The sequence below is a fragment of the Daphnia carinata genome, chromosome 4 (assembly GCF_022539665.2).
Source record: "Daphnia carinata strain CSIRO-1 chromosome 4, CSIRO_AGI_Dcar_HiC_V3, whole genome shotgun sequence".
NCBI lineage: Eukaryota > Metazoa > Arthropoda > Branchiopoda > Diplostraca > Daphniidae > Daphnia > Daphnia carinata.
The window spans coordinates 1,492,730-1,520,711 of record NC_081334.1 but is presented as its reverse complement, the minus strand read 5'-3'; the positions used below and the strand labels follow the sequence as shown (position 1 = coordinate 1,520,711).

At 39.2% G+C, this 27,982-nt stretch overlaps 5 protein-coding genes and 1 pseudogene across 7 annotated transcripts; 2 read left to right on the top strand and 4 right to left on the bottom strand.

Moving 5' to 3' along the window:
* Positions 1-204: 204 nt before the first annotated feature.
* Positions 205-14,747, bottom strand: LOC130695308 (calcium/calmodulin-dependent protein kinase type 1-like). 2 transcript variants are annotated; one of them, XM_057518430.2, is made up of 10 exons: positions 14,585-14,747; positions 14,068-14,365; positions 12,925-13,059; positions 8,449-8,523; positions 6,601-6,739; positions 5,765-5,888; positions 5,531-5,671; positions 4,799-4,925; positions 4,518-4,605; positions 205-1,333 (listed from the first exon to the last, which is right to left on the bottom strand). In XM_057518430.2, exons 2-10 carry the CDS (start codon positions 14,193-14,195, stop codon positions 1,151-1,153), a joined length of 1,140 nt encoding a protein of 379 aa, XP_057374413.1. In that variant the 5' UTR covers positions 14,196-14,365; positions 14,585-14,747; the 3' UTR covers positions 205-1,150. The 2 variants fall into 2 exon arrangements, with proteins under 2 accessions (XP_057374413.1, XP_059350836.1); XM_059494853.1 differs by lacking the exon at positions 205-1,333 and adding an exon at positions 2,583-3,032.
* A 923-nt stretch (positions 14,748-15,670) lies between these two features.
* On the top strand, positions 15,671-17,042 carry LOC130695313 (testis-expressed protein 264 homolog). 2 transcript variants are annotated; one of them, XM_057518438.2, is made up of 4 exons: positions 15,675-16,060; positions 16,194-16,415; positions 16,486-16,633; positions 16,694-17,042. In XM_057518438.2, exons 1-4 carry the CDS (start codon positions 15,797-15,799, stop codon positions 16,834-16,836), a joined length of 777 nt encoding a protein of 258 aa, XP_057374421.1. In that variant the 5' UTR covers positions 15,675-15,796; the 3' UTR covers positions 16,837-17,042. The 2 variants fall into 2 exon arrangements, with proteins under 2 accessions (XP_057374420.1, XP_057374421.1); XM_057518437.2 differs by having other exon boundaries at positions 15,671-16,060; positions 16,486-17,042.
* Positions 17,024-18,054, bottom strand: LOC130695320 (SOSS complex subunit B2-like). The gene is made up of 3 exons (XM_057518446.2): positions 17,794-18,054; positions 17,530-17,709; positions 17,024-17,418 (listed from the first exon to the last, which is right to left on the bottom strand). The coding sequence occupies exons 1-3, from the start codon at positions 17,882-17,884 to the stop codon at positions 17,081-17,083; spliced, it is 609 nt and encodes a 202-aa protein (XP_057374429.1). The 5' UTR covers positions 17,885-18,054; the 3' UTR covers positions 17,024-17,080.
* Positions 18,055-18,560: 506 nt separating this feature from the next.
* On the bottom strand, positions 18,561-21,077 carry LOC130695302 (translation initiation factor eIF-2B subunit gamma-like). The gene is made up of 11 exons (XM_057518424.2): positions 20,974-21,077; positions 20,631-20,791; positions 20,413-20,567; positions 20,183-20,348; positions 19,839-20,046; positions 19,644-19,780; positions 19,366-19,556; positions 19,240-19,305; positions 19,021-19,169; positions 18,859-18,956; positions 18,561-18,761 (listed from the first exon to the last, which is right to left on the bottom strand). Exons 2-11 carry the CDS (start codon positions 20,776-20,778, stop codon positions 18,709-18,711), a joined length of 1,371 nt encoding a protein of 456 aa, XP_057374407.1. The 5' UTR covers positions 20,779-20,791; positions 20,974-21,077; the 3' UTR covers positions 18,561-18,708.
* Positions 21,078-21,972: 895 nt separating this feature from the next.
* LOC130695254 (uncharacterized) lies at positions 21,973-23,943 on the top strand (annotated as a pseudogene).
* Positions 23,944-24,355: 412 nt separating this feature from the next.
* On the bottom strand, positions 24,356-26,064 carry LOC130695310 (store-operated calcium entry-associated regulatory factor-like). The gene is made up of 6 exons (XM_057518432.2): positions 25,779-26,064; positions 25,582-25,715; positions 25,350-25,505; positions 25,057-25,283; positions 24,748-24,996; positions 24,356-24,677 (listed from the first exon to the last, which is right to left on the bottom strand). The coding sequence occupies exons 1-6, from the start codon at positions 25,855-25,857 to the stop codon at positions 24,512-24,514; spliced, it is 1,011 nt and encodes a 336-aa protein (XP_057374415.1). The 5' UTR covers positions 25,858-26,064; the 3' UTR covers positions 24,356-24,511.
* Between the last annotated feature and the right edge of the window lie 1,918 nt (positions 26,065-27,982).

Here is a 27,982-nt window from a genome sequence, read left to right as displayed (position 1 = left end):
TTTTTTCCTTTGATTAAATTTTGATTGTTTTGATCAAAAAATTCAAGAACGTTGGGAATTAAAAAAAAAATGCCATTTCTGTTTGGTTTTTTAAAGACAAGGTTTGCATTTCAAGAAGAAAGACATGAAAAAAGACTCAAAACAAAGATAAGAATTGTGATCTTCACCTGTCTCGTCAACGCACAAATGTAATTCTATCTTAAAACGTCTTCTTTAAAGTTTATTTTTCAAATGTCCCGTCGTCTTCGACGTTCATTTATGTAGTGGAGAAACGAACAAAATTTACCTTATGAAATAAAATGGATATTCTTTTTTAAATCGCTGTGTTGTTTTCCTTTCCCTTCACAATGCACTTGACAATGTGTGGCTAGTTGATTAACGATTATCGCACATTTTCTTGACACTTTACCACTTGTCATTCACTCGGCTCCCGAAGCGAGGGGGGGGGGGGGGGCATCCCAAACTCATTTTACAGTCTATGCATATTTTTTTTTATAATATATGTATATACCCGTTAACACAATCTATCCCCCCCCCCTTTCCAAAAATGAACTGGAATCAATGTAAAGAAGTCATTCCAAAAAAAAAATAAAATAACGAGATAGAGAGCGAACAATAGAGAGCGAGAAAAAAGAGAGCAAAAATGTTCAAATATGTAGAAAGTTTGGGGAGAAAAAATTGACCGAGTCAATACTTGGAACACGTCGATACCAAAAGGATCAAAAAGTGAAGACAATAGGGAAACGAATTGAAATAGGGGGAAAAAAAACAAAAACCTGGGGAAAACCACAAAACCCTAATCAAATGGCTTTCTGTATAATTAAGAAAGCCAAAAAAAAAAAAATTCAGAAAACCAAAAAAAAACAGACAAACCCAAATAACCCAAATATCATACCATTTTTTTTCCCCAATTTTATTTTGAAATTTTTTATTATTACTATTTTTTGTGTGTTTCGTTTTCGTTTTTTTTTTTTTTTCTTCTTCTTCTTCTTCTTTTTCTTTGTAATTGGATTACCAAAGTACTGGGAAAAATCATTAAAGGAGGGGTTGGAGAAAAAAAAAAAAAAAATTCGAAATAGATTCTTAAATTGGTTATCTGGTTTGATCTTTTTTTTTTTTTGGGGGGGGGGGAGGAGGGCTTGTGATCTAGCTAGAGAGCTGGACGTCCGTTGGCTGCTGCCGTAGAGACGGGCTTGGGACGGGGCGGTTGATCATCCAGCTCGCGATCGCTGGAAGAATTGTTGTCCTCGCCGCTGCTCAACGTCGACCGGCTGCTGCTGGCCAATACCAAATGCCTCATCTGGCGAATGACGGCCGTCGCATTGTACGCTTGCTGCGTAGCGTTTCCCAACCAACAACAAAAACAAAAAGGAATACCATCAGTACAAAAGAAACACGTCAATATTATGTGAAGAAGGCGGCGAAGGTTCTCTTTGTTCTAGCATGCACGCGGATAAACACACCGATGAAAAATAAATAAAAAAAAACAGTTACGTCATTCAAGCGCATGATTGTCGTGCAAACTTGTTTAGTCAAAACAAATACATGCGACAATAAACGCGTATAACACCCAGTGGTGGCACTTTGAAGTCGAATCAATAAAAAGAAAAGCGCCGCTCACATTACGCAAAGGCGATTGAATGTCAAACACCCGTATTTTTGCGTTACGTTCGCTGCGTCACGCAACGCATAAGAGAATAAAAGCGGGGGAAAAAAAATACAAAATGCACAAAGAGCTCATCGCAAACATTTCCTAACCGTAACAAATAAATAGGGGGGGGGGGGGGGGGGGGGGGGGGGGGGGGGGGGGGGGGGGGGGAGGGGGGGGGGGGGGGGGGGGGGGGGGGGGGAAGTAGTAAATATATTATCATACATATTGGTAAAAATAAATAAATAAATAAATAAAAAATGACCGTGGCTTTATTGGACGCGCGGGTGAAACGGTTTCAAAGGAGCGCGTGCGCGTTTTGGAACAACCGGCGAAGTCTTACGTATATCTTTTATCGACTGGCTAGCGCAACGTACTTCTATCCCGCTATGGTCTCTATTACATTTTTTCACGCATCGTGTTTAACGTTAACACCAACAGACTCATTTAAACGAACTAACATTGAACAAATTTGAAAATAGGCGTGAAAATCTACTCAAATGGCCAATCACAGCAGGCAGGCGGGTTTCCAGTGCACGTGTCCCCCACTCAATGCGATCATTGAAAAACAAACAACAACATAATAAATACATATGCCAGTGTTTGATTGAGCTCGGGTGGTGGCGATCGTTTGCGAAATGATTGGCTAACATCGAACATGCGGGGGGCTTGCGTTCCTCTATCTTCTAATCAAATACTTCTGTGTGTTGGCTCTATCCAGAAAGAAAGGAAAAGAAACAGCGAGAAAGATAAGGAAAAAGAGGGAGAGAGGCAACGTTTTCAAAGTGCAGACGCTAACAAACACGCACACATTTCGGCGTCCGTTTTCTCCAAGTGCCAGCGTCGATTTGTACGAAGACATGGACAAAGAGAAAGATGAAGAAAGTCAACGAAAGAGAAAAGGAAAAAAAAAAAACGGGAATGGAAACGGCCATTCGAGCGAATGGAACTAAGGTCGATCAAAAAAAAAAAGAAGAAGAAATGAATAAGAAAGAGAATAGCGATGAGAAAGAAAAGAAAGGACAAATAAAAAAAAAAAAAAGAAGAGGTGGAAATAACCAGCAGTTTTTTTTGCGTGTGTCTGTGTCTGTTTTGTTTTGAGAAACGGCCGGAACGGACTAGAGATCCATGGGATCGGCAGTGGATCCGCCGGCGATCGATGAACCCCGTACGGGAAAAGGAGCCGGAGCGGCCGCAGAAGAAGCTGCGGTAGACGACGAAGGGTCGATATCAATAACGTCGAGTTGGTCTCTATGGTTGACTGTCGACTCGACGCCAGGCCCTTCTTCCTTCTCTTCTTCGTGAATGGCGCCGGAATCATGGATGACGAAGACAACGCCAACCGTTGCATCTTGTGCACCATGGCGATTGCGTGCATCAGTTGCTAGAAAACATCCAACCCCCACATACGCACAACACAAAAGGGTGGAGTCGACGCGCACCATATAGATAGATAGATAGATAGAGAGAGAGAGAGAGATGGACCAAGCAATTATTCAAACACCCTTGTTCTTCTTCTTCCAACATTTTTTGTTTTTTTTGCATATCAACTTATAATACACTTGCGATATTTTCGAGTGAACAATTTCTTTTCGTTAGTGTCTTCTTCTTACACACTACAAGAAAATAAAAGTTGACTTTTGTGTGTGTGTGTGTGTCAATCCTTACTAATTGGATCGGTGTACACAATTGTGTGCGACGTCATTCGAGATCCAATAGATTTTTTCTACAACGATCAGTACCCCCCCCCCCCCCATTTATGGCGAAACGCTAAGACAAAGTGAGAAGACGAAAAGAGCTGGGCAATGTCCAGTTTCCTATCACTATTTTAGGTTGCCATCCGGGTATCTTGCTGGAAAAAAAAAGAAAGAAAAGAAAGCGATCCCGACATCGGGAGTGGTAAGCAGCTCGACGACAGAAATTGAAAGGTGAAACGCGCATCGGATATCATTTTGTCGGGCGAGTAAACATTCGAGTCACCGAGTCTCTCTGCCAATCCAATTGATTTCTTGGCAAAGCGTGCACAACCGAAAAAGGGATTCTATGTGCACGTAACCTTTTCTTTTTGATCCCCCCCCCCCCCCCCCCCAACAAAAAAAATTACCGACGGCCGTCACGATCGATGTCGACATTCATCAGGTGAAGCCCCCAAAATGTGCGTGCGCGCTAGAAGGTCGACCCGGTGTAAATAAAAACATGTTCATTCGATATGCTCTTTAAAAGCGTTGCATCTCCTATTTCATTTTGGCGGAAAAAAAAAAGAAAAAAGAAAATGCGGCGACGGTTCAAACTGTCATCCGGTTGACATTTTTGGCCGTGACGGACGACGTTGACGCAATCACGGAAACATGGAGGAGAAGGAGAGAGAAGAAAAGTCTACAAATGAAAAAGACGAGCGGAAAATAAAGGAACGTTGAGTAATAAATATGAGCATGCCGACGGCTAAGAGATTTAATTCCTGAGCGGCGGGGAGGAAAAAAAAATTCCACCGCCAATTGAAAAAAAAAAGTGAATAAAAAAAAAAATCGTGTGAATATAAGACCGAGAGTAAGAAAGAGAATAAAGAGCAGCAATTTCCGAAAGAAAGAAAAAGTACGACGGCATTGGGATTCGAATTGAGGACCGAGGCTCGAGAGGTTTAGTTGCAATCAGAATATTCAAATGCGGATTGAAAAAAAAAAAGGGCGGTTATAATAGACTGCCGGCAAGATGAAATAGTAATATGAAAAGATTAATCGAAAAATAGATTAAGGTAAAGAAAAAAATGTGAACGACAGTTAATATTATCAAAAAAAAAAGAAAGTAAGGGGATAATAAAAAAAAAGAAAAAAAAAGAAAATCCGAATCAAAATAAAAAAGTGAGACATACCCTCCATCGAGACTTGGCGAAATTCTTTTTCAATTGTTCCGACACGGAACTGTGGATGTTCTTGGTGCTGGCGGCATTGCCAGATATCCTGACGTAACAGGCAAACGGAAAATAGCAGTTAGTAGTCAAGTAAACCAAAGACGGATACAACAACGACTACAACAAAAAGGAAGGACCAGCTTCCGCTACATGTAACAATTGATTCGATTAAATTTGTCAGACCGGAAATTGGAAGCTTATTCTTTTTTTTTTTTTCTTACGACTTGTGACGTAACAATTACCATGGATGTTGGAGGGCTTCGCGGCAGGTATAACGCTTGTTGACATCGACACACATCAGCCGGCGGATGAAATCCTTGGCAGAATCGCTGATGTCGTCCCAGTACGGAGAGTCGAATTCAAATTCACCTACACAAACAAAACAAAAAACATAAGGAAAATTGAAAAACTCAATTAAACAACTATCGATTTTTAACCAATAAATACCCAACAATCTACAATTATCGAACAAAAAGGGCGTCACATCCACGCCATTAAATTTTTTTTTGAACACTCGCGAAATGAGTTTATCGATCCCGACTGTCGAGCGTGAAAAATCCAGCGTAAATACGTTCTCCTTTTAAGCTGATTCACAACCAAATACAAATCTCAACACCAATGAAATGCTTATTTTCGTTCAAAGTTCCGAGAGCAGATTGACGTTTCACTGCACACGTTCCGCCTCTATCCCGCACGACATCGTGTTTTTTAATGTAGGTGCACGCGACGTCGAGGACGTCGTCTCGCTCCGTGACGTCAAACCACTTTCGTTACGAAGCGCAGTTACAATGGCTCAAATAATTCGATGCGGGTAGCACTGCGATGGTTTTCAAATCAAACGAGAACAGCCAGGCCCGGATTTTGGGGAAAGAAGATAAGGCTTTGTGGCAGCGGTCCGATATTAGGTTATTAACGGGAAGGGGGAGGCGGGATAGCGGCCAATAGGACTCTTGATCAATATAGATCTTGCTTACCTTTCAGGATTTGTGCGAAGAGATTGGCGTCGCTCTCGTCGTAAAAGGGCGGATAGCCGCATAGGAGGATGTACGAGATGACCCCGATGCTCCAGACGTCAACGGCTTTGCCGTACGGCTTTTGCGCCAACACCTCGGGAGCTGTTCAGCGCAAAATATAAAGCAACAAGTGAGGAAAAACAAAACAAAAAATAAATAAATTTAGGATCTACTATGGAGGAAGCGAAAACTTACCGACATAACCGGGAGTGCCGCACGCAGTCGCCATGATACCGGAATCCTCCATTTTGGACAGGCCGAAATCGCTGATCATTATCTTGCTGTCTTCGTCTGGACAATAATAGAGCAAATTCTCCGGCTAATGGGATGTGAAAAACAAAACGAATAAATAATGAACACAACAACAACAACAAAAAATCGAATAAAAACATCTACTGAATTTCAAAAGAAAAGAAGATGTTCTAATCGATTGCGTGTCCCCCCCCCCCCATATCCATGGCTACATAATCAATGATTGTTGTACACACATCGTTGCAATATCGTCTATCCAACTAGATCTAATGACATCCAATGCCTAGGTGTGTCAACAACTGCAATACACCATCCGGAGTCAAAAGAAAAGAAACGATTCGGACCTGATGTGTGTAGCAAAAAAAAAAGGGACTGGTATCAGAGATATCAGCAATCAATTTGTATCGATATATATATGAGCCTGAGCCGGCGTGCTAACTGAACCGGGCCGAGACACCCAGTCACGCACCCATCGGATTACACATATACTATCACCTTCATCGTTCTTTAGACGCCCTTCTCTCTCCCCCCCTCCCCACTTTCTAAATATAACTTCGCTTTTAATAATCACGTTTAACCGTCCCGAAAACGTTACAACACAATGGGAAGAGAGTTCACGCAAGACGTTCCATCCCCTACTCCCCCAAAATACATTTCTCTTTTATTTTATTTTTATTTTTTTTTTTTTTATCATTCAATCGTCCATCGACCGCCATTAATCTTCGATAAGAATGGCGATACCGGCAGGTCGTGCAATAAATTGATCACGTTTTTTTTACCTTTAGATCACGATGAACGACTCCTTGCTCGTGCATGTAGTCGACGGCCTCCAAGACTTGTCGCATCAGATCAGCTGCATCCTTTTCAGTGTACGATCCTTTCTCGACGATGCGATCGAACAGCTCACCACCTGTCACTCTGCATTAATAACGATTGGGGAAGAACAAAAACAAAAAAAAAGTTAATCAGGTCACTGATTGATTGATGACTAACAGGAAAGCCATCGATTTTCGTGTCACACTTGTGCCACCCGTACGGTGCGGGTATTCCCGAAAACAACAGCAGCCAAATATAAAAAATATGGCCCTAAGCGACCTACATTCATAATGTACCACTTATTCCGAACGCATTACAGCTGGCCCGTAAAAAAATATTTTATAAACTTAGAATCAAACGCGCACGTTGTGACGAATGCACACGGGAGGCGATATCGATTATCGATGCGTGCACTCAAACCCAAAAAATGACACACACGGTTAAGAAAGGGAAGTTCTCATTGTTCATTTCGTGAATTCCAGCGAAATCACAAAGACTTTACTATGTTTCTAAGCAATAACGATGAAAGCATTGTTATCTTTTGACTACCTCCAACTACGGTTTTTTTTCCTTTTCAATTTGGCTTTTAAAAAAAAATAAGGCGAGAACTCTGTGAATTTGCCAGCATACGAATTGAATGTTACAAGAAAAAAAAAAGAATGAAAACAACAACAAAAGGAGTGATGGGAATGCCAGAGCCAAACGATACATTCGATCAATGCTAGTTGACTTGTCTGTGTTTACCCATGCAAAGGCAGAGTAGGAAAGGTAATATAAATGCAAATGCCTCACCATCATCCCCTATTTTTTTTTTTTTTAACACGTCCTGTCTACAGAGAAAGGCTGAATGTTTTTTTTTGTGTGTGTACGGGGGGAGTGGGATGTATTATTATTATTGAACGGCGACGACAACAAAATCAACGAATAACAATGCCTTTTTGTCCTCACACAAGGTCATGGCTGAAATTGCTCTAATAACAGCATTATGTAGCGTGCACACTGTTGTGTAGGTGGAAACTGTGTTTGCGAAAGAGGGCGGGCCTGGCCAAAGCAGCCGTGCAAAAAAAGATCGATTGAGCCATTTTCTTTTTGGTGCTTTTTTTTTTTTATGCAATTGAGATTCGTTTCTTTTTTTTTTTTTTGAAGAAGAAAACGTATCATAATAGTAGGCGTAATTAGCTCGTCTATTGGTCGGCGTGCACGCAGCGTTTATAATCAGTTCGTGAGGTTGGGTGCGGCCAGTGCGACGACACTCCATTTCTCTTGAGCGGATGAGTTCCATCATTGCCTCTCTCCTTTTTTTTTTCCAGCTTACTTCGCTAGTTACGATACTTATTTATTTATTTTAGAGTGGAGCTGAGTGCCTTATGTGATAATCACACCGTAGTTCGAAGTTGGCCTCCTCCGCAAACCCAACTTTGAAATCGGAAAGAACAACCTATACCTCGCGGATGTTGAATGATTATTGCGCTCTTGGCAAGGAGAAAGTAAAGACGGAATGATTACGACACATTTCAAAAATAGAAAATGCCTCCCCCCCCCCCCGGTGGGGTCCAATTCAAACCAGCTTGATTTAAAATAGTAATTCTTTGTTTTTGTTTATCTATCGTGGTATGCAAAGAATCGCCCGACAAACGAATCAGCATTAAATGCCATTTTCCTAATTCGGGTACACAAGAAAGAATATGCCACGTGCATCGATCTTTTTTTTTTTTTTTCAATACTACCTTATTTGGAACCGATAAGCTATTAAGGGAAGGAACATAAGAAACAAAACGAAATCAAAGAGAAAAAAGAAAAAAACTACTTACAGTTCCATGACCAGGTAGACTTTGCTCTTGTCTTCGTACGTCTCCAGCAGCTGGACGATGTTGGGGTGCTTGAGCCTGTCGGAAAACCAACAAACAAGAACGGGAGAAATTACACAGACAACTTAGGTGCCAAAACAGTTGGACAGGAGATGGAGCGCAAATCTGTTTCAGCATTTCTTTCATTCTCTCCATCTCCATCTAAGCTACTACTACAAGCTCGTATCGCTTTCTACCATTACGATGAATAAAAAAGACATTCGTTTAGTCTATTATTAAAGCATACGAAAAGTTATGATTTCCATCCCCTGGCCTTTTTTTTTCTTTTTTTTTTTTTTTTTGATTTCCCTTCGGATGACAAAGTGATCACGAACGCACAGCTGCAGCACACTAAAGGTATTATATATACATCTTACGCGGAAGTACGACGGTCTAGCTTAAAAGCCCGAAGGAGATGGGGGGAAAAAAATATTTAAAAATAAAACGAAGTACCTTAAAAAAAAAAAAAAAAAGGAAAATCCCAACATAACCTTTTATTTTAGAAGAGGTTTTTAAAAAAAAGGCAGCGCTGACGCCAGTCGCAAAGAAGAAACAACAACAATGGCTGATGGTTTTTGGCCAGCATATTGTATGCATCTCTCACACACGCGGCCGTCAGTTCTTTCAAATCTGAGGGAGGGGGGGACCTATCCTCTTTGCCGCTTTACGTTCATGCACGTCGTTTTCTTTTTCATGCGTTTTAATGTCCTCCAGCAAAACAATTTGGTGGCATCCTACGGCTGTTTTTTTTTTTTTTTTTTTTCAACTCCGGGTCAATAAAACTGGCATATTTTTTTAACATTTCTTTTGTACTCTTAGAACCGAAGCGAGGACATTTTAAAATGAAGCAAAGGCACAGGAGGCTGAATGCGTAAGCAGTAGCAGCAAGGATCCGGTCAAGTTATCAAAGAAAAAAAACGAAAAGAAAAAATTGGATGACGGCGAAACCCGGAAGGATCTCGTGTTTCTCAGACGACGTTAACAACGATAGCCAAAATTGGCGACAATATTCGTGCACAACGCGCACACATCGCTAAGATACCGCAGACGGGCCCCAATATGTTCCATCCTACACATTTGTTAAATGTTATTCCCATTAACGTGGACTGTGTGCGTCCACGACGTAGGCATCCTCTCTTTAATGGGGCCATTGTATCCCATGTCGGAGAAACAAGTTTCATAGCCACTGGACATGACTATAGTGAGGGGACCTTTATGTGTTGAGAGAAACCCCACAGTAACCAGTAGCCGTAACCATAGCCCACATGCGAAATAAACCGAGTAGCAGGGTAGGATCGATAAACTCAGTTACGAAGACCCGCCTGTCTCTCCGATAATCATTGCCATAAAAGTTGAAGTACACCACCTTCCCTCTATTTCGAATTATTTTTCTTTTCTTTTCAAACGAGCATCAGCTCAGAGAGCGGATTAAAAAAAAAAAACGAGGCCGAGCCCAACAATTCAATGCATCAACTCCTTCGTCGACATGTGTAGGGACAAGAAAGAGATGTATAGAACGGCCCGTGCCGTTTGCGACGAGATTGGATGTCGACGCTAATGCGATTGAGCACGGCCGCTCGATCGAGCTCTCCCCTACTAGCGAATAAATGCGCCTGTATTAACAGTAGGGGGAAAAAATCATCTATTTGAAGGCGACTTAAGGATTATTTCAAGACTTCATTTTAGAGTTTCGAAAGAAAAAAAAAACACGTAATTTCTTGCAAAGCTTTTTTTTGTCGTCAAAGGTCAAAGGCATTAAAGAACGGCCTCAATTTGTTTACAACCCCCCCCCCCCATTTAGTATTGATCTGAATGAGCTCGTTCATTCAGTTGAACGACACGCTTTCCCAGATCGCTTCCCTTCATTAGCCCAACGTGTTCGCTAATCAAATGAAAACGTTAAAAAAATTTAGCTCTTCATTCTGTCAATAATTTGAACAAATGCAAAGTCTCTCTTTGTTCTTATCAGCGATATGTCCAAATGTGTCACTGATCTTTCCTGTCGCAAATACTGAACGACACCAAGTTCAGAGCTTTTTTAACAAGCTCTCGTGTAAAACTATAAGGAACAACCTTCTGAACAGGAAAAGAAACAAAATCCTGACTACAAGGGGAAGCCCATCAATAGGATCGATACGTTTCCACCGAACTCTTTTTTTTTTTTTTTTCTGAAAACGAAATTCGGCTGAATGTCAGTAGCCTCCGCCCATGCGTTCGATAATCAGCGCGCTGACGTCGAATACGGAACGATTCCGGCCAACCAATGCATTAACGGTGCCAACATGTTCCACTCGGCTCTCGGCCGATCGAATCCTCTTGCCCCGACTTCAATGGTTAAATATGTGACATTCCAGTTGGACGATTCCGTCGAATCAGTTCAATAGACGAACACAGCCATTCGTCTGTTTCATTCCACCGGCTTTGGGGGGGGTTCTTTGAAACCGACAAAGATGTAGACCTCGTGTCGGAGATGTGCGGATGTCCTACACTAGTTTATAGGCTAATCAGTCAAGTTCTAAAAGGAAGGTTCTTTTTTTTAACTGGGAGAATTCTCCAACAGATAATGGCTTCAATGTAAGCGACATCCTGTTCCGTCCTAACGCAAAGAGGAATCTTCCGGCAAAAGGGACTGAAAATTGCGTTTTGCCTGAGTGAAGAACGGTCAGTGATACTTGAAAGAACGTCAGACTTGAAGAGGATTCTAGTCAGCAGGATTCCCGCTCGTCGGCTTTTCTACCAATTCTACGTTGTTAGACATGCCCGCTTTCGTCATCCGCATCATCTACATGGAATGAGAAGAAGCCCTGCTGTTTCTTTGCGCACACAATCTGTAGCATTCCTATCTGCCTTTGTAGGGAAGAGTCCCCCCCCCCCCCCCCAAAAAAAAGGAAACCTACAACTGATCCATCATCGATCGCTCTACGCCATGGTAGAAGAACCAATGTACGAACTTCAATCTCATGTTCGTTCCCTTCTTTTTTTCCTTGTATCTTTTCTGTTTAAATCAATAAAAGAAAAGGCTCAATGACAAAACAAATGACAACGAAAAGACAAAAAAAAAAGGATCCCCGAATAGAAAGGCATAAAAGTAAGTGCGGTACAGTCCTGCCTTTGACGTCTTCATTAGACGGCAAACAGCGAGAAATGTAACGCAAAAAGGGTCCCCTCATTACAGATAGCTTCGTTAGGCGAAACTCACTTCGCTCCAAAAGATTTGTTTGTCATCCTATTTTCCTTTGTAATGAGCTCGCAAAATATATATTTAAAAAAAGAAGGGAAGATCATTATTTTGCTTCCACGCTTGTTGTCTACTTTGTCGCGTCCCCGAATCGCTTCCCTATCCGTTGTGCTATTAAATCGACGCAGGATTTTATCACAATCTTTCCGCCTTTAAAAAAAACAAACAGGACAACAGCAAAATATTATTTAAAAGAGAATTTTGTCTCGTGAAAATGTTCAACAAAGCGAGCGTCCTGCTGCGGAATGAATGGCGCAATATGACAGCACAACAATGATGAATTTGTTCCGATGGACTATTCAATTGGTCCCGAAAAGACGCGCGCTGAATACTCAAAGACATGATGAAAAAAAGGAGATTGTAGTGATGAATAGTTGATACGTATGGAATGCCACGAGTTATACTCCCCGTACAAAAAAAAACGGACTATGTGTCTGAGAAAAAAAAATCGAGATCTGATAAAGAAAAAACATACAAAAAAAAATAACGAAATCAATGATTTGTGAGAGAGAACGTCAAAACAAAAAAAAAAAGAGCGTGAAAATGTCGTTAATTGAGCAAAACAAACACGCGATAGAGGGTTTTAATTGCGTTGTCACCTGTCGATAGATCGAATGTCGTAACGCGATCGTACAACGTGATCCTGCCCGTCGGCATAATCGACGAAAGAAAGAGAAAGCTCTACACCATTTCGACAAACATAAAAAAAAAAAAAAAATACTCCCAACTAGGCAAAACGCTCCAACCTGACTTCTTGTTTATTTCATAATGATTGAATGTAACTAGAATGGTAGCAATTGGGAACTAGTCTTTCCCCGAAGCTGTTTTTCTAGGTGCATTCGGAACGATTTCACTCGTTTTTACTAGCCGCCTTTGTTTTGTTTTTTTCCTATTTCTCTTGCTGAATCGATACAACTATAAATGGCTTGAAGTAAAGCTCGACTATACACACTCCCCGCTGATAATTTACAATCGGACCGTCATTAGGGTTGTACGAGCTTTCTAATGAGATTCGAACGCAAACTCGGGCTAGGGTTGGGGCTTTGCTAGCTGGCAGCGTTGTACCTCGTCAGTGAATTCAAATAAGGCCAGGTTCAAAGGCAGGAATATTATACGAGCTTAGATTAGAAAGAAAAAGAGACTGAAGGTGCTAGATAGGGTATCTTTGAAGGATAGAGAGCACGTCGGCGGGAGAGACTTACCTTCGTAGAACTTTGATCTCGTTCTCTAGCGAGTCTTCTTTGCCTTTTAGCGCCGTCTTGTCGATGATTTTGACAGCAAACAGTTTGCCCGCTTCCGTTTTCGATTCCGCCAGTCGCACTTGAGAGAAAGCGCCCCTACAAAGAAAAAGAAAGAACCGTGCAAATCAATGTTATTAAAATAATCATTTTGAAAGACACAACAACGTGAACTTGTCATCGAACAATGATACAGCATTTCTGTTAAACATGGCAGTCAGTAAATACGAGTTTGCCAGCTGGATATTCAAAGAATGTCCTGTGGTATGAATTATCCAATAGACAGACCACTTGACCTTCAAACGTAAGCTGCTTAATACTCAAGTCATCGACTAGATGTTGCTTTCCAACTCGCTACCTGCGTCTTTCTTTTAAATAAAACATATGTGTCCTTTCACTTTGTTGTTTTATATTTCTCTTTTGGGAACACCACGATTCAGGCCGAGAAATTAAACCACATGAAATTTTTTGATGCGGTTTTCTTTCTCTCTCACACATGGATAAGAAATAGGCAATGACTTTCCCGGCTACCCCACACAAGTTGTGCATGTCTGACGATCCGTCTTCATTCCCCAATATATATTCAGGTCCTTGCGGTCGCAAATCGGGTCTCCAGAGAGGTTCAATGACGGGGTAAGAGAAAGAGAGAGTGCGTGCGTGTGTGGCCGGGGGGATTTTAAAAGGAAGCTACACACAATGATGGGCTGAAATGGAAAGTGGAATGTAATTCAGGCCAGCCGAAATGTTCCGACTGCACCGAGTCAAACGAGAAACCTTCCACCCTGCTGTCATCCCTTCTCCTTCTCCTCATGAACACACAGACACACACCTATGTTCTTATACTAAAAGAAAGACATTCTGACCTCAATTGAGGGAACCAGTTTCGCCATTGAAAACCACTACAACCTGAAAATGGCCCAACGTCTCACGCATGCCACTCAAAGAAAAGTCTTTGGCTTCCCAGGATGCATAGTGAAATACATGTGCACCAGACTATGAGGAGCCACTGTCTCGGTTGAAAGATATTTTAGTGGGTAGCAGGAAAAGGGTCATCACATGTTAAGGAAATCAGGACTGCCAATAATAAAGCAAATGTGGTAAACTTACGTTCCAAGGAGATCTTTCAGTTCATATCTATCTTCCAGGGATGGTGAGGATTTATCATCTTTTTTCAAGAGATTAGTGCTCTTCTTACTGGACTCCTTATCTTTATCACGTTTACCAAAAAAAGGCATTTTGGAAAATGGTTGCACTAATAACTGTTAGATTGTCTGCAGTCTCTGTAAATGGTCACTTCAGTGTCAGTAGCAATCAAGACACTTCACTCCTTTACACCATTCTTCCCTTTTTTCTGCACTACCAGGTGTGTGGTCCACAGCGAGCCAATTGTTGCATACGAAAGGATCTGGAGAATACATAGAAAAGTTATAAATTAGATGAACAAGGATGAAATAAGAATACCAAAAGTGTCACATATAACCAGGTGGATTCATATTTTTTTCTTTCTTTTTTTTAACAATTGCATACAGATATAGTTTCTGTGAATATTAATGGTTTCACTTGCAGTCAGTTGAAACAAAACTGTTGAACGTGAGGCGGGAAATTAAAGCTTAACAACCACTACCTTTTGTCAGGGCAACTGTTGGCTGCACATTTCTTTGAAACAAACAGGATCGTTCACTTGCGACTTGAGCTCACGACCGCTGACTGTTCACTGCCAGCCAATCCTAACCAAACTAAACAGGAGTCACGAAAAAAAACTGCACCGAGCACTAAGAGCCGTCAGGCCCACACAACTTGGTCTTTTCGAAAGTGCGTAGCACCACACTAGCACCATCTGGAGACGAGATCTCGCATGTACGATACTAGTCTCAGCAAAACGGGTAAGAAATAGCATAAAAAATGCTGATGTGGTATACCTTTTTATGTGATTAATGAATGTGATTCGATCGTTTTAAAATTAAAATGGTGTAAGGTAGATTCAGATGTCCGAACTGTGGGTGAAATAATGATAAAGGTACACGACATTCGCCCATTAACCACGAATGCGCCAGCAACACTAGTCGCATGCTTGAAAGAATCACCCACATTTGAGAAGTCTACTGTTAATATTTCTACAGCTGCTTCTCACGCTAATGGTTGATTGAGCGACCTTGAAACAAGACTCTACAAGCATACTAGAACCATATCGTAATTTGTAATCGGTTCATAACATATCCAAGGAAAAAATAATGTTCTACGGGTTAATACTTAGCTATTCTAGTACCTTTTCACTTTTTACTCGGTTCGATGCTAAGATAACAAAAAATTGTCTTAGGAGAGTGTTTATAATTACCTCTCAGCCATAACCAGTAGGAAGTTCATTAATCAACCTACAAAACAGAAAATTATGCGAGTAAAGATTTTTGTTTTAACTACTTTTCTACGTAAAACTAAAATGACGCTGAGAGCATGAGGTATACCTCATGTGATATACTTGATGCCTAGAGTCAGAGATGAATGTGTTTTGTTGCCATCCATGTACGTAAAACATACTGTATTAATTGTTACAGACGTGGATCCCAAGAATGCTAGAAAGCTAAAACAGTAAAAGATTCTAAAACAAAAGAACGATCCACGGATTTCTCTGTTTAATATCTTCAAAGCCATCTGTTGAGCAATTCTTGAAATGGATATGTAAACACAACTGAAATCTGATCACGAGTGTTTGCCATTCTCATTGCAACAAGAAATCAGCTGTTGTTAGTAACCCCTTTGTGATCGACCACCAGCAAAGGATCCGTATTCTATCCTATCAATTCTGCAAAATCTCCTATGACGCACTAATTGTGAAGAAATGGAAACTGAAGCAAACGATCTCGTTTTTTGCCTGATTTTTCTCTTGATTATTTTTTTCTCCTCAGTTTGTTATTTTTTGGTTTATTCTGGCTTGTTTGCTCCTATTGAAATCAGGGCTCAACGCCCTTCATTTACCAGTCTGCGTATTGCGTATAAATTTGCCCGAGGTCCATATAAGAATGCCGGTCATCTGTTTACAGAAGCACATAGCCTGATACCGGAATTGAAAACCATAGGCATATATTATGATGACCCACAACAGGTATAATGATTTAAATAATGGAAATCAAGTTGTAACATATCATTAGACTAAAAGCCTTATAACAATAATATAACATAATTTTCTCCTAGTATCATTCTTTGATAAATTAATGCCTACTCAAAAATTTTTATAGGTCAATCCTTCAGAATTGAGATACTGTGTTGGAATAATTCTGTCCGAAGGAGAATCTGAACCTGATAATACTCACCTTTCAACTTGTCTTGAATATGGATTCAAGGAATTAGTTTTGCCAGCAGTAGATCATGCTGTACTAACAACCTTTCCTTTCAAAAGCACTATTTCAATTTTCATTGGGGTAGCACGTGTATACCCTAAGCTAGCTGAATATATAAAGGTAATATTGCTCTTCTATACCTGTTTGTTATAATCAAGCTTAAATTATATTGTTATTTTGAATTACCTAGGAAAGTAAACTGTGTGCCCATCCAATGATAGAAATTTATGAGGATGACAAAATTATCTTCATGTCACCTTTGTCTAAACAAGATGAATTTTATGTTAAAGAGACCCAAGAAGAAGAATTGACACACTCAGGTGCTGAAGAAAATCAAGGTAAAATATCAGTTATTTCTCTTTATTCTGTTTTTAACATAAATTACACTGCTGATTCAGAGGAGGCACAAGAATTAAGTCTTCACCAGATTAACCACTGTAACGATGAACAAGAGGAAACTGAGAAGTCACAGATGAACGGCGTCATGGAAGATAGTGACGAAAGTTCAGGGTCATCATTTGAAGAACTAAATCATTCATAATATATCCTAGATTATCTGTCTCTCAAAGGTGTATTCTTCAAGTGGTTTAAGTCCTCTTTATCTCATTCAGCGAGTTTTAAAAATTCCGTTTTTGTTTACTCTTTCGCGATTCGTTAAAAATCCTAAATCTGAATGATGTGATGTATAACTTTCGTTTTTGTATAGCGGGGTAAGAGAATAAAGAACATTTGCTTACTCCAAAACAAGTTTTATTACAACATTTATGAGTAAGCTTGAATTTACATCATCTTTTCCTTGGATCCCTTTTACCTCCACCTTTGGCAGGCGGTACGGGTCCTCTCGGAAATGGAGCCGGAATGGAACCATTACCACCCATCGCCCCTGGAGCAGGGGCAGTTGACGGCCATGTCCCGCCATTTACATTTTGTTGCCTTCCATTCCCCGGTGGTCGAGGTCCTACGCCAGGAGCTGCGTTCACTACTGGACTGATTGGTTGACTTCCAGGCCCACTTGTTCCTCCAACCAACTGTGTTGCAATGTCAGGGTTAGGTTCACTCATGAAGGGTAATTCAGCAAACACCATGCAAAATTCTCCAATTTTCTGGATATCTCCACCTTTTCCTGCATGCACACGAAAAATATATACAGTGACAGAAAATGTAATTTTATATTTTATCATTACTATATTTTGATATGCTATTTGTTGTTTTAGAGAAACTTAAACAAACATACCCATATATAGTGTCAGACAGTTTTTCCACACTGAGACATATGCTTTCGATATTCTAAGAATGTCTCCTGGCTGCAGCAAAATACCAGGTTCATCCCAAACAGAGAGATTTATGGACCCAGTTTTGTCTGCAACTTTACAAGATCTCACTTCATGTCCATCTTTTGTAACATTTGGTCGACCTGGAAACAAAGTAAGTCATAAAATAGATTTCATGGCACAAATTATTATCCAAAAAAAAAGATATTTATGCATATATGTCTTACCGATTTCAAGAACAATGAAAATCATATTTAGATTTTTCATGGAAGGTTTCAAATCTCTAACTGCAGTGAGCTCCACTCGCAGCTCCTGCATGCTGGACACGTTATTTTTGGAACGAATTAAGATTTCAAAACGGAGTTTTTTTCGTCGTTGAATAGCAAATGAGACATTAATAATAAGCCACTGTTGTATTTGTATTGGAACTTGGAAATATAAAAATTAAATAATCCTTAACGTAAACACTCGCGACACCGAATCACCACCAGAACTGTTTGTGTTGGTGCAATATTGCCAACTATATTTTTTTTCTCTCGGCGCCTTTTTAACGTATTTAATAACTTCGTGCCCTCTGGGCTCAGGCAGTCGGGCCTCTGCAAGCAGTATAGTTCAAAATTTCACAGACATCCTTAAGGATAAAACCTGATTAGTCAAAGAATAAAATTTTTTCTTTTCATTATTCGACAAAATAAACAAGGTTGGGCCTTTTGACATTTGCGCGATATTGCAGAAAACGTTTCAAAAAGCCATCACTTAATATTCGGAATTTTCGTTCTATATGTGGCACCTAAAATACTCTGCAGTCTAAGTTGATCTATTCCTTCGACATTTAGCTCTGACTTTAGACAATTGTGCAGTTGATTTTTCTATGACAATGCACTTTGTGTGTTCTTATTGTAATGCACGGCTACATAAAAAAAATAAAGTTTGGTCTTGTGCATTGGTTAAGGCTAAGCCCACATTAAACATTGCATATAAAAGGATGTACATTGGATGGTCAATTACTATATTTATTAAGAGGTACCAACAAAAAACCAGGGATTTGTCTCAAAATAAATTTAGCGACCACATAATGGCATATAGAAATAACCATCGCCCATAGCTCACGTAAATTTAACACCAACATTACGGTCGTTAAATCATATTTCTAAAAGCCGATCGGCATCAACTAAAACTTCATTAGTGGATTTACCTAAGAAACGGCGAAAACAAAACAAAAAAACAAATGCAAATAAGTATCATTGAGAAGTACTATTTTGGCGATTCATGTTTAACTAGTGATAACTTACAGTTGCTGTGCACAGTATGTCCAACTATGGAGTCTTTTATGTCGCAACTGTTCTCCACTATCGAGTTATCCATCAGAATGCTTCCCTGAAGAGTCGTTCTAAAGATGAGATTTTAGAAAAATGTTGCAAACTTTGTAGATATTAGAAACCGATTGAGCTTACTCTTTCATAATAGTGACGTTATCCATAATAATGCAGTTGGTAATTCGAACTTTATCTCCGATTTTGCAATTCTGACCAATAATTGAATGCTTAATTGAGCATTTGTCTGACAACTGGGTGTTTTCACCAATAAGACAATCAGCGCCGACCTTTAAAAATTTAAGAAACATCGAAATCACAAAGGAAATCTAGAAAATTCTTGTCTGGTTTATTAAATACCTGTGCTTTGGATACCGGTGGTGTTATTTCTTCCTCGGGGAACATTGTACTCCAACTTTTAATGACCTACGGCGTTAAATTTGTCTTAATACGAAGTAATAGGACTGAGCTATCGCATTCTATTACCTGTCGATTAAGCTCACAATAATTGTTCAAAGTGTTTGCTCGCAAACAAAAGCCTTCCTTAGCAACGTAGGCAAAACAACGAATAGCATGATCTTGGTATGGACCACGCAAATCACCACGATGATCATTCCAGGCAGAATAGCTTCTTATCCTTTCTTCTTCTTCAGCGTCTACAAGAAAGCTGTAAACATCTGAGCATGGAAAGCAAAAACGAAGAGAAGAGAATAAGATTCAACAGATTGAGCACTAAGGGAAAAGCCAACAAAATTTAGAAGTACCTCGATTGGCAGTACTGAAAGAAGCGACTGAGACGTCTGCATTGGGAAGATCTTTATCAGTATTTCTTTTTGGCGACTTTGTGAATTGCTTTCGCACAATATGAGGCAATACCTCACCCTTAAGCATTGTAAAAGATCTATATCAGAACGCGAAAGTTAAGAACGATTCCTAATTAAATCTTAAATTTTAAATACCGGTTTTCGGCGATATAGTCACAAACCCATTTCTTAATAACGTACAAATGCGCGTCAAGGAGATTACCTTGAACGCTTATTTGTGGAAAATGTTTCATAACCGATTTGCGGATTGAGAGGTCTTCTTCGTTTTCCGAAGTCAAGTCTGCTTCAGATACCAAAAAAACAAGACGAGGAGTTTGAAGATCCAATCCTACTAGATCTCTTTCTAAAATTTCAGGAAAAAAAATTATTATATTAGTACAGACGACCATTATTTGGTGTTGAAATCCACACGAAACGAAGTACTGTAGTATATAACACATAGAGGCAGCACAACTTAACGGGATAAAGACGGATATTACCCTGCTTGATTTTGGTTTTTGGACCAGGTGCTGGGGCCAATATCATTTCTGTAGAAGTCTGGCTAAAAAGAGCTGTGACACTTGACTGGTGCGTTCTATGAAGATCAAACAGTTTGTGCAATGGTATGTCACATACCAAGTCACAGCTAACAACTAAGACATCAGTCTTTTCATCAAAAATAAGGTTAGAAATGGTTTTTTATGACTTATTAAATTAATTCATCTGTTGCCTTGATTTTATCTTTAATTAGCCGAAGAGAATCAGCAGTTCCATAATCTTCATTTTTCTGAAGGCATGTGATGTCTAATTTGATTTTCAAACCATACTTATTTGGAATGTCTGCTATTTCAGTTTTGAATTGTTCATGGATAATAACTAGAATATCTGAAACAGAAACACCATTTTTGTTAGAAAATCTTTATTATATGACCTGTAAGGCTCAAATACCTTCAAAGCCTGCCTTTTCCAACATTTTTAAAGAAAACCAGATCATTGGTCTATTGCAAATTGGTAGTAAACACTTGGGGCGATCATGGGTTAAATCTGTCATCCGTGACCCCCTTCCAGCAGCCATGATTACAGCTTGGTACTCCATAACTTAGGAAATTCTATATGTGGTGGAACAATAATTTAAGTGCAATACGACGGATATCTTATAAATTCTCGAAAAAAACATGCTTTGAGATTCATTCATCTTCAGGCCACCTTATGACAAGCAGAAGCGAACGTACAAAATTTTCCTAACAGCGGTAATAATAAAAAAAAAAATTTTAAAGTGAACCTGGCGCACCTTGAGTTATTAACTCCTGTGGTAGAATAATTATTAGTAACTAGACGTCTGAATATTATAATGAACATCGGCAAAGTGCAACAACAAACGGAGGATTTCTTCTGCTAGTGAATCAAGCGCCATCTAACTTATAAAAATTGCCAACTGATGAAGCCTTACTTTTAAAATTAAAACAAATCGAGAAACTAAAAATTAAAATTGCAGCTTGCCTACATCCTACAGCTATTGAGCCATTTTCACAAATCTAGTTGCTCCTAATTCTATGTAGAATTCAGGTGAATGAACGTGTAGGGTCTAAGGGACATCTCATAATGTACGTCGAATTTCCAGCATTCAAGGAATGGCGCCCGAGAATGGAATAGCCTACGCAAAACAACTTTATAAATACAGATATTCCTGTACATTATGATTTGTAAAGCAGTAAAAGTATCTTGCAAATTTTAACCTAAATGTTGGGTTTCAGATGGCATCTTTTTTTAGAACAAGAGTCAGATTTGCAGACCCACATGGCAGAACCATTGCAAATACTTGTAGAATCGTTGTTTCCAATTTCGTACAAAAGCTGCTCTGCAATCAATTGCATGCATTTTTACCTAGTGAAAAATGTGTCATGAACTCAGGAGAAGGGCAAAATCTTGTGTGAAACTTGGATACTTCGTCCCATGAAAGATTGATTCTCTACTCTTGGCAAGAAGTGTTACTGTGCGTCTCAAACTATTTGGAAGAAAACCGATATTATTTCGATTTCCCTGTCTTACTGGCACAACAAAACAGCAATAAAGTTCGAGGAAGGAGTCACCATGGGGTAAGTTTGCTTGGAAACAGAACAGTCTTAAGCAATATGAAACATTTACATCATTCTGGTTCTACGCCATAAAAAGAGGCGAGACGTGATCGGTGGATCTTTCGAAAGCCAACGTGGTGAAGACAAATGCATCTGGACTTGGGAGAAGAACTCTTTGGGATTTCATACACTTAAAAGCAATGTTATTTTTTTCTTGTTTCTGCAGCAATTGTGTTATTCAAACCAGATGTTAGTGGAGATGTATGGCAAAACGAAAGAAGAAGCCTTCACGGTCTTCAAATCAGAGCTTCTGCCTTTGATGTACAGTAAAATTATTTATTATTATTATTATTATTTTGATATTTATTCGAAAATAACTGAAGACCGTTTTCATCAACCGCTTGATTTTCAGTATCCCCCGTGTTTGTCGCGCATGAAAATGCCATCGGGAAACTACTCATACTTTGGGATTTGCCATGATATCGTGACATGGATGGTTTCATATTACAATATGAAGTAAGAATATCTTGTACAGAACTGACGTGCATCAAGTAATTATTCAATTTAATCATAATGTCGAACAAGGTTGGTCTACGTGCCTGCAAACACAACACAAATAGCCAAACTAGGAATAGTTCCTGTGCTGATGGAACAACTGCTTAACATGGTACAAGGTTTTATTTCGTTTATGTCATTAATAAAATAAAAATTTTCCTGCTTTTAAGCTGCTACAAAAAAAAATACTAAAAACAATTGTTTTAGGAAGTCGATTTTGTACCATACGCTTTTGCTCCTACGCCAGAACTTTGGCAACAAGCGGATTTTTCGATTCCTGTGGCAATACAGTATTACAGTATGTTACAGCGCTGGCCTGAAGAAGCAAGTCGTCTAACCACACTGATTAGACCATTTTCTTTAACGGTTTTTCATAGAAATATTTTTGGGGAAAAATACGGCTTAATTTTAATATCCCGTTTCTATGTCTTCCACATAGGTTTGGATCGTATTCCTTTTTTCATCCATTGCACTGATCGTTTTTATGCCTCTGTTGACTCGTTTAAGTACAGAAGGCAACCAAACAAGCTTCATGGATGCAATCAGTCGTCATGTAAACTACGTCATCACAGTAATAACTGGTCAAGGTACCGACTGAATTTTTCGGGTTTTTTTATGAGATTGTACTGACATAGGCAACACCCTTCCTATGAAGGAAACAGTATATCATCAAAAGAAAAATTCTCCCTGCGCCTAGTGGCAGGCTTGTGGTGTTTGACGATGATGGTTTTTGGTTAATGCTTATTCAAGTATATTGACCTCTTACTTGGCGGTCCATAAACTGACACCGATTGTGAACACACTACAGGAATTGGCAGCCAGAGTTAGCGAAACAGAAGTAACTGTGCATTACGGAACGGAGCAGACGTCAATGTTTTTGGTACATTTAAAAATCAAATGATATTATTTAAGTGTAGTAGCTAATGATCATTAATGCTGTTAAAGAGGGCAACTTCTGGAACACATTTAATCTTAGGCAATTCCCTTCGTAATAATCCAAAGCTCCTCGTCAAAGGGGGCCATATATTCGATGGACTTTAAAATGTTTTGGAATTAGGAGCTACTTTCATTACGGTATGGTGTTCCTTTAGTACTGCATACTCCGCCAAAGATAATTTAGCTGCAAGCCAAGTTAACTTTATTACTTCTGTTTACTCGTAAGAGTCGCGTTGTCGTAGATTATTTATTAGCCATGGATATGAAAAGTCACCCTAACTGTCGTCTGACCTCCTCGGCTACGATTCCGTACATGGATTACTCATCGGCGGGTTTACCCAAACGTGGTCAACACAATGCGGTGATCAATTATGAGTAAGACTTTTTCAAAGCTCGAGAGATACAAAAGGTATGGATGTTTTTCACACTCTTCATTAATTTCGATTGACAGTTTTCAGTACTTATGGGAAAACGGTCTGCTTCCGTATCGGTTAAAGAAGTACACACCGAACGTTGACAAGTGCATGGTAGGAAAAATCAAACCCCGAGGACGGATGAATCGTTTCACATTGGATGACCTATCCAGCGCTTTTGCACTCTTTGGACTTGGGATTTCATTGTCCTTCTTTATATTTATTGTAGAAATTATGACCTTATCTAAACTAAGGTGGCAAAAATCCCTCATTGTCCATTAACGGTACGATGAGAATCATTTAGCCACAGGCGTTGCTTCTAGCTTTTAGAGATTTAGCGTTCACACAATTAATTGAGTCGCATCTAAGAAGATGCTAGTATTAACATTTTTAGTGCTCGAAAAACTTAACCTGTAGTTACAGATTCAATCAAAATGCCTGTCCCGTGGATTTTCTGACAAACAAATTTTAAGGAAGCCCCATTTTCTCTTTAAAAAGACTGTCTGGCTCGTAGTTTGGTATTATGCGTACTGTGCTGAAACGCCATTATATGTCACATAATGGTGTGAAGTTACCTGATTCCAAACTAGAATTGAACCCAGTTTATTTAAGAATCATTTAGACTAAGGGGTTGACTGCAATAAGGTTTAAGCTTGCAGCTTCTCTGTGTTGCTAAATTAAATACAAAACTAGGTCAAATTTTATAACTACTTTTTTGCTAAACAAACAAATTAATAGAAAGTGTTACGGTAGCTACAGCAATTTCAGCGTCTATATGTTAATTTCAAAAATCAAGATAATCAAGTGTTTGGACAAAGTATCCTACAGAATGACGATTAAGACTTGAAACTCAGCGGCGTGTCGTTCCCCCAAATCCTGATGCTGTTCTGGTGCCGGTACTTGACGTTCCACTTGACGGTGAATAACCACTACCTCTCCTAGAAGTTCCGCCCCAAAATGCGTTGTCCGAGTAGTCATTTCTATCAGCCCTGTATGTATGAGATGTTCTGGCGTTCCTGATTCGAAGAAACGATTAGCTATTAGAAACACTTCGCTGCTTGCATTCTACAGACGAGTGAAAAGTACCCTCGGTTTCCAAACATATAACCAAGTAGTCCTCCTGCAGCAGCCCCTGTCCAAAATCCTCCAGCACTAGAGCCCGGACGACCGCCACCAGTCGCACTGCCAAAACCAGCTTGCCCTCCTCCGCAAGACGCTTCAAAGGGCGATCCAGTATCCGGTGCAAATTCTGATCGAAATCCCGCAGGAGGAGGAGGGGCATTTGCGCGATATGGATCACCTCCTGGGTATCCACCAAAATCATCGCTAGTGGTACTGTAGAAGCTCAAATATAACATATGGTATGATATATACATATATTTTTTTTATCTCTACCTAGATTGAAAGACTCGTTCAGAAGGGGGTGCAATACACGTCCTGTAAAGGGCATAGATAATCAACCCAACTGCAGCTAGAGGAATAAGATTTCCCAGAAACGATGTCTTAGGCTCTTCAGCACTGTAATTGCCCTTTCTATCATTTGCATGGAAAGCACTGCCGTAATAATCATGTCCTTGTTGGTTTCCATAGCCCTCTTTTGTTAAATCTAAGGTGTATTCAAGCTAGAATAAACGAAAACATTCATTATTACTAGGTGTTGTTTTAGAGGGAGTTATTGTGTATCATACTCCGCAAGATCCTTTTAAAATAAATGGATCATCAGCATAAGAGTAGCCTTCACATGAGACTGAGATGTCACCAAAGCGGTAAGCATTATCCATGTCAGTTTTACATTCCCATTGAATGTCATTGCCATCCCATCCTTTGTTGTAACATTGAACTACCTAAATAGGATTAAAAAGGATATTTCCAATGAAATTTGGGAACAAAACAGGAGAAATACAAAAAGCAATGTTTTACCTTGGGTGTGAATGCTTTGCATCCAGCACTTCCTCCCACACATTTTAATTGTGGAACTGGCGAAGAACGTCTACCAGTGGTCATTTTTCCATGGTATAGAGTAAGTACTTTAACTTCACTTAGTTTGATGCCATCTATATATAAAATATAATTAGTAGCATATAACAATAACAAAACTACTTATTTTGTTTTAATACCTGAAGACCCACCATATGTGCTGACCGTTGCCACAAGGCAACAGCAAACCACAAACAGCAGAATAGCAAAGTTTTTCATTTTACTTAACACAGAAAGTGAAGATGCACAATAAGATACTGTAGATATATTTGTTATCACTCTAAGTAGAGCCCGTGACTGATAACACTGAGAAAGAACTAAACAGTCGAGTATCCAGCATTATAAAAACGTTAAGTGATGCGATTTATTTCACAACTATTGCTTCACCTAAGAAATTTTTATTATCCGCTTTCCAGATACACGTGTAAGATCTCCATTCCGTAAACAAACGTTTCGATCGTCGATATCGAGAGATCTCGAATCGTTGTCAATATTAATCGATTATTGCACAAGTGTCAGTTCAGGCTTCACAACGCGTCATCGAACAGAGCTTTAGAGACTCTAGTACTTTGATTCTTGTTTTATTTTATGATTTGGCTTTGATAACTTAGGCGGCTATTAAAAGGTAACATTTTTTTTTAAATTATGCTTGTTTTTCGCATCGTGCCCTATTTAAGACATTCCTCATCATCAGTTGGTAGTAGCAAGTAAGTTATCGTTGTGCAACAAGTCCACGCCCTTCGTCGTGATAGTTTTAAATGCAATTACCTCATAATTTACGATCGAAAAGTAAAGACATAGCAACATGTACTTATGACTATTCTATAGGTGACATTTTCTAGTTATTTAGGTTGCACGAGGAGGTTGATGCAAGAAGCCTTAACAAAAAAATTGGCAATGAGAGATAACAAAGCCAAATGAAATCGTTCATTTACCACAGTTATATGTATTATGATAAAGTATCAATAAGACTAAAATCATTAAGTAACCTATATATTAATGAATAAGTTTGGAAACCAAAAGCTTTGATGTGAAAAGGTTTAGCGTGCATGTGATACTATTTACTTGTGTCTACAGATGTCCAACTTACAACAACAAAGGTTGGTGGTTGAGCAATTGCGACGAGAGGCCGCGATCAAACGAATTACTGTTCGCCAAGCAGTTGCTGATATAATGGTATACTTTAAATTATATTTCCCTTGGGAAAAAAAATCAAGACTAAATTTTTCTGTTAATCAAATTGTAGAAGTACGTTTCTGACCATCAGCAGGATGATTGCCTGATGATCGGATTCAGCTCACAAAAAGCCAACCCTTTCCGTGAAAAAAGCAGCTGCTCAGTACTTTAAATGGAAGCCAAAAGTTCTTATTCGCGATAGTACTATACCTTGCTGATGAGAAGTGAACTATTTCACGCTGCAAATTTTGCCGGCAAATCAGTTCCGTTTTCTTTTTTTCTTTTTTTTTTTACGAATTTTCAAATGTCATGACAAACATAATAGTTTTCGAACACAATTTTTAAATGGAAGTTCAGCAACCTATCGTATCGGCTTCAGCCGTTACGTTTCTTCAAGGCACGTCTTGATAAATACCGATTGTGCTGCCGTCAATTGTTTCGTGTATTATAAATAATAATAATAAAAAAAACACTGATCGATTGAGTTCCAACGAATAAACCTCAAAGCTTTTTCTTGTGGATTAACATTTACAAGAAACAATTCACTTCTACAAGAACAACATTCATTTCTAATTTTCGTTGCTTTATTTGGTGGATGCATTTGGCCAAATGCAATCAGCAAATCATAGAAACATAATTTTAAAATCTCTCGTAATAACTGAAATAACAATCACCAGAAAAAAAAACAACTAATCTATTAATGGCAATATGACACGATTTTGGTTTTTACATAATAGAGTTTCAAAATATTGTTCCAGCGATTTTAAGGGTTAAAGATATATAGAAAATATTTAAATCAATCAAAAATTTAAATATTTGATATTCACCTATTTAATAACACAGTTTCACAACACATTTTTCTTAAAGGTAGGAATTCATTAGCATATTAGAACTGGGGGGTAAGGGTGATGAAAAAATCCATTATGGCCGCCCATTTTTTTTTTCTTCTATAGTAACGTCCTTTTCATCACCCCAGCCTCTTAAGGTTTATCCTTGAAATTGTTCTAAATGACACGTGTACAGCTGCACAGCTATGAATATTCATTTTTTTTGTTTAGTTTTGTCTTTCAACCAATAAGGGAAAACACATATTTTTGAGTCAGAGAATTCGTCAGCGTATTGGTTGAATTTGAGGGTAAGGGTGAAGAAAAAATCCATGATGGCCGCT